Genomic DNA, 6,000 nt, shown 5'->3' with positions numbered 1-6,000 from the left:
AAAAAAAGAAAATTTATTTATGGATCCCGCACGTTTTGGTCTCTACTCTTTTTCATCGCTGAACCAAACAGGGTAAATTCTCTCTCTCCAAAACCATTTACTCCAATCACACAACATTCGGTTCAGCGTTCACAGCGATTGTAAGTCGTTCCACTTCTTTATTTCGTTTTGTTGTTGATTTCTGATTTATTACGATGTGCTTTCGTTTAGGTTAATCGTAGTGCACCATTTAGTAGTAAAGGCTGATAGTAGTGCGCCATTTGGAAATGTTGCTGGCTGATAATATAGCTTCATAATGGGTTTTAACAAGACTATGAAAGCTATGCTTTTGGGGAATTCAAAATTAGATGCATACAGTTAATCTTAAAACCCAAATTCATTTCTCACATTTTGGCCTTCTCTCTAGGAATGGGTCTTCTCACCATCATTAGAAAAATCAAAAAGAAGGAAAAGGAAATGCGAATTCTTATGGTGTAAGTTTAGCTTCCAATTCCTTTTTCTTTGCTCTAGATTTTACTACATTAATTAATACTTGAGGTTTATATGCAGTGGGTTGGACAATTCTGGAAAAACTACAATCGTTTTGAAGATTAATGGGGAGGACACTAGTGTCATTAGTCCTACCCTTGGCTTCAACATCAAAACCATCGCCTACCAGAAGTAAAACCTTGCTTTAATTTTCACCCCACAAATTACTCTAATTTTATATGCATATCACTGCTGATGTCCATTTTTATTTTTGTCGATTGCTAATTATGTTAGTCATCATTTTTTGGGAATATGTGAATAAGAATAAGCTTCGTTAAAGTTTCAACTGAACATGGTTTATGCATTTTTCTGTGGCAAAGTATTATTCTTTTGTTTGATGGGGATAAACACATGATATTGCTTCTTAATTTGATTGTGGTATATTCTAAAACATGATAGTTTTTTTGCTTTAAATTCTTTGAAAGTATTTGCTTCTGATTTCCCTTTACAAAAAAAAAATGCTTTTGATTTCCCTTTATAGTTACACAACATGCCAGGTCATTCTTCATATGTTAGCCTTTGTTTTGATGAGTTTCTTGCGTTGATTTACTATATTCTAGAATGCTGGGGCATTTATCCAAATTGGCAATGGCAGGTACACTCTAAATATATGGGATGTTGGAGGCCAAAAAACAATTCGATCTTACTGGAGAAACTACTTTGAGCAAACAGATGGTCTAGTTTGGGTAGTTGACAGTTCAGATCTTAGAAGGTTGGATGATTGCAAAATGGAGCTAGATAACCTTCTAAAGGAAGAGGTTTGTTCAATACAAATAGTTATTACTTGTCAACGTAACAAATTAATTACATGCAGTACTTAACTGAAGATATTCAGACATTTTAGGCATACCGATTCACATCCCTTTATTTAATCTATTGATTGGGAAAGACTTGTGTGTCCTCTGTGCTAATGCATCCAAGTAGAGTAGTTGCCCAAAGTGAATCCGTTGGGAATTTTGGTCAAGAATCAAAGCAATAATAAGTCGGAATTACTTGTTATCTTGATTCCCTAGCACTTGAACAAAATGTTTTATTTCTCGATGTTAATTATTTAGGATGCTCAGACGGCATCGCGAATGAATACTCTGCTCTTCTCTAGATATCTGTGAGCTACTAGTATTTTCAAATGTCATTAATTTTGTTTTACATATGACAGAGACTATCTGGAGCATCCTTACTAATTCTAGCAAATAAACAAGATATTAAAGGTGCCCTTGCACCCGATGAAATAGCTAAGGTAAGCTTAATTTTATCCGGGTCTTTTTCTCTTACCTAAGTAACATTGTAGGGATTATGACTAAAAAAATACTTGATGTTATGCTGAGAATTGACTATAAGGTGTTTTTGAACACTTGATGTTCTATATAACTAGATGGGCTATTTACATTAGTCCTCATAATTATCTTTGTGCAAGGCTGTAACTATCTTAATAATTACTTGCAAAATCACTCATGTAAAGAGATGCAATCAGGTTTCAATCACAGAACATATATACTTCACCATAAGTTGTTGCAAGATTCATTGATTTATAAAGCAAATATTTCCTGCACTGAAATCTGTGTAGAAGTTTCACAACATATTATTATTGTCCACTGAACTTAGTCTTTGTGAACATGGACGATTGGTTAATTGGTTGTTCAACTAATGCTAGATGTGAACATATGACTTAATACAATATCTATTAAAACAACATTATATTCGTAGTTGCAATGTTGTAAAAGTCCAGAGTCTACGTAGAATCAGTAAGGGATTGAAAATTTTTAACTCGGAAATCTTAGTTTGGATTGTAAAATCCTACTACAAGTTACGATCCATTCTACGGGTAGAAAAATATATTTAGATATGTATAATTTCCTTGCACATGCCCAAAAATCATCATATATGAAGAAAACAACTTCTAAATCATAACATTAAGTTAAGTTTATAATCATAAATTTATAAGTTCACAACCATAAACTCATACTCAAAACATAACCATAAATTCTTAACAAAAACGTAGTCCTAAAAACCGAGTTCAAAATGAAAACAATCTAAAAACAATGATTCTAGATTTTCAAGATGTCGTCCCATCCTGTATAAGCATAGTCATCTTCATTCTCTTCTAGTTCTTCATCTTCATTATTTTCTTATTCTTCATCAATGAGATCATTGTTAATAGAACTAGGAGGAACATTTAAATCATCACCAACAACACCAACACTAGTGACTTCTACTCCAACATTAAGCACGATGATTTCGTGTATATGTTCATTCTTGGTTGTTAATCTGAGACAGTGGCATGTAGCACCGGACCCCCAAAATGCTATAGCAGCATAGTGAATAACAGGATGACCGCTATTGCGAACATATGAGAATGACTGCAAATGGTGAAGTAATATATGAAAGGTAGAGAACGGCGAAGAACAATGGTGATTTGTGAAAAACAATGAAGATTGGCGTGGCGAAGTAGAGTGTAAAATGACAAAACATGATGCAAATGAATGAAGCAAACACCCGGGCTTTAATACTAGGTTAAAAAAGGTTAAAAAGACCAAAATACTCTTAAAAATTATTTGGATTTTAAGAAATTGTCGCCAATTTGAGAATAGCAGCCAGCCAACCGCTACAAGCCTACAACATTACTATTGTGCAGTGATTGTGCCGCTACGACATCATATTTGTGGCCGCTATGACCGCTACCGTCGATAGTGCTTCGCAGGCCAATAGTGTTGTGGTGAGGGGTCGTGCCGCCATGCTACGCCACTACGGTGTGCTATTGACTACCTAGCCTTCATTACCATCCCTATTCTCTTGCCATTCATCTTTATGAAGAATATCTTCATAAAAAGTGTAAGATAATTTCCTTGGTTTCTTCTTTTTGCCAAACTTTAAATTAGTCATCACATAGATTAATCATTCATATTTTTTCTTTAATATGTTCTTTTTTAGTGTGGACCTAAACAAATTAAAAGTTAATTAAAGTTTAAAACATGATACTCGAGATTATTAAAAGTATACTTGAAATCTTACTTACCCTTTCCAAGACACTCCAATTCATTTCACAACCCTATAAACTCCAAGTTAAACTCAATACTCGCATTGTAAAACATTAAAATTCTGGATATGCACCTCCATAAGATCCCTACTATTGTGTTAGTGTTTTGGTTTTAAGTGTGAACATAATTAATTCATCACAAAACGATTAACATTTTTTGGTTTTAAGTGGGAACATAGTTAACTCATCACAAAACGATTAATATTTTTCTTTGAAACTTTCAAGTTGGTGATCAATCTTAGAAGACTTTTACAATTGTGGTACCATGTTATTCATACATTCATACATTTTATCTAGAACTTCATTATCAATAATGAATTCAAGAGAATAATGTAAAACATGGTTAAGAAAATGATTGACAACATGCAATTGCCTATATAGCTGTTTATCCATCTTTCATCAATAATTCATGATGGGGCTCATCTAGAATTCTAACATAAGCAAGAATTCAGATAAGGTGTTTAAGAGGATTGATGATATCCTTGAGGAAGTTGGGAAAGATAATATTGTTGAGGTTGTTACAAACAATATTGTGAATTATAAAGCGGAAACAATTGTATTGGACACACGTGTTGCTAATTGCATTATTCACGAAAAGATAGGATAAACAACTACACAAGCCATTGTATAAGTCGACCATTTACTTATCCTGCATTATGCTACTGAATTCATTGTTGACAATGAAGTTATTGATAGAATATATGAATGTTTGAATAGGATTGTGGCAAACTTGGAAAAATATTCTAAGATCGATCACCAACTAATGTTTCAAAGAAAAAGATGGATTGTTTGCTGGCGAATTAGCTATGCTCACACTTAAAACCAAAAAGCCATCATAATGGTGGAGATCTCATTGGGGCGCATTTCCAGAATTGCACTGTCAGTATCGAGTTTAACTTGTAGTTTATTCGATTGTGAAAAGTATTCAAGTGTCTTTGAAAGGGTAAATAAGATTTCAAGTATACTGTTTTAACCTATAAAAGGGAATTGTTTAATTGTGTAGTCTATGTGATGACTAATTCAAAGTTGGGCAAAAAGAAGGAAGCTATGAAATCATCTTACATTTTTTATAAAAGTATTCCTTATGAAGATAATGGCAAGAAAATAGGGATGGCAATGAACGTATACACGAAGATATCGTATTCAATGTTAGAGAAGATGTCACTAGTGATAATTGGGTGCTCTAGTACTGGGATTCTATAGAAATTATCGTTTCTATTAAGATCTTCCAATAATGCTGCCTTCGTATTTGTTCTGACTTTGGTGGCATATGCCGTTGGGTTTGGCATTGCCCAGTTTAGGCAGCTAGTTGTCAAGATTGTTCTTTGAGGTATGACTAAAAAGTAAGGCAGTTTAGGGTCCTTTAGATATGATTCTTTGTAACGTTATAACACTTCATTCTGTAGGCGATACTACATAAAACTAAAAATACAGATCTATTCTCACTGAGATTGTGTACAAAGATCAACATAAATTAAAACATATAGGTTAACAAAATAAAGTCAGACAAGAAAAATAGTTCATTTATTTGACAATATATGAAAATCCTGAATAATCCAAGAATATCCTCGCAGTAATCCTTAGTTGATTTCAGAAGTTCCAACTTTCAATTGATTTGAATGATCAAACAACCGTGAGTATTGCAATTGGTCAAGGTAGAGTTATCCCTCGTTTATTATATATATTTTCTTGATGTTTATTTACTAATGTGCTCTAATTGTGCAGGTGTTGAACTTAGAAACTATGGATAAGTCGAGGCACTGGATGATAGTTGGCTGTAGTGCATACACTGGTGAGGGTTTGCTTGAGGGATTTGATTGGTTGGTCCAGGACATAGCATCTAGGATCTATGTGCTCGACTAATTATGGTCATGTCAATATCCGTGAAAGGGTTCAAAGTTCAAACTTTGAATTTAAGAGCATTCTTAATCCCAATATGCTATCTTAAGACATCGTTATGCATCTCTAAGATGTTTCACATGGAATTTTTCCGTTGATGTGTACAATAACATTTAACGTTTGAAACCCATAGGGAAAATGGCTTCTTTGTGCCTCTTATTTTGGGTTTTCTATTTTATTTTTCCTATTTTATTTGTTAATGGAAAGTTGCACATTGCATACCATATTCGAAAAAAGTTGCTAGCACTAGCCAATCGGTCATGCACGCAGGCTAGAAAAACAGGGTGCTGGTCCCTGCTAGATGCATTACAGAATTGGCATCATTTTGAGGTAATTTGTGAATTAGGGAGTCGAGATTTGAATAAGTGCCTGAATCAATAAGATCATATCCTCCACTGTAAGTAGGAAACTGCATTGCGGTGGTTACTATGGGTGCCACAAGGATGAAGCTCTTGCACAACTTTACGATGAACTCTTTATATTAATTTCTATTTTGAATTATGGTTCCTTGTGATAAAGGATGACTATGTAAACAGTCT

General features: G+C 33.9%; 1 protein-coding gene across 2 annotated transcripts; it reads left to right on the top strand.

Moving 5' to 3' along the window:
• Nucleotides 1-5,620, top strand: LOC127074575 (ADP-ribosylation factor-like protein 2). 2 transcript variants are annotated; one of them, XM_051015900.1, is made up of 6 exons: nt 1-140; nt 407-473; nt 550-660; nt 1,124-1,286; nt 1,685-1,765; nt 5,288-5,620. In XM_051015900.1, exons 2-6 carry the CDS (start codon nt 409-411, stop codon nt 5,423-5,425), a joined length of 558 nt encoding a protein of 185 aa, XP_050871857.1. In that variant the 5' UTR covers nt 1-140; nt 407-408; the 3' UTR covers nt 5,426-5,620. The 2 variants fall into 2 exon arrangements, with proteins under 2 accessions (XP_050871857.1, XP_050871858.1); XM_051015901.1 differs by having other exon boundaries at nt 59-140; nt 388-473.
• The last annotated feature ends 380 nt before the right edge of the window (nt 5,621-6,000 follow it).

This window comes from Lathyrus oleraceus, chromosome 4 (genome assembly GCF_024323335.1).
Source record: "Lathyrus oleraceus cultivar Zhongwan6 chromosome 4, CAAS_Psat_ZW6_1.0, whole genome shotgun sequence".
NCBI classification, from domain to species: Eukaryota; Viridiplantae; Streptophyta; class Magnoliopsida; order Fabales; family Fabaceae; genus Lathyrus; species Lathyrus oleraceus.
The sequence above is the reverse complement of the archived record's forward strand: the minus strand, read 5'-3'. Positions and strand labels throughout refer to the sequence as shown.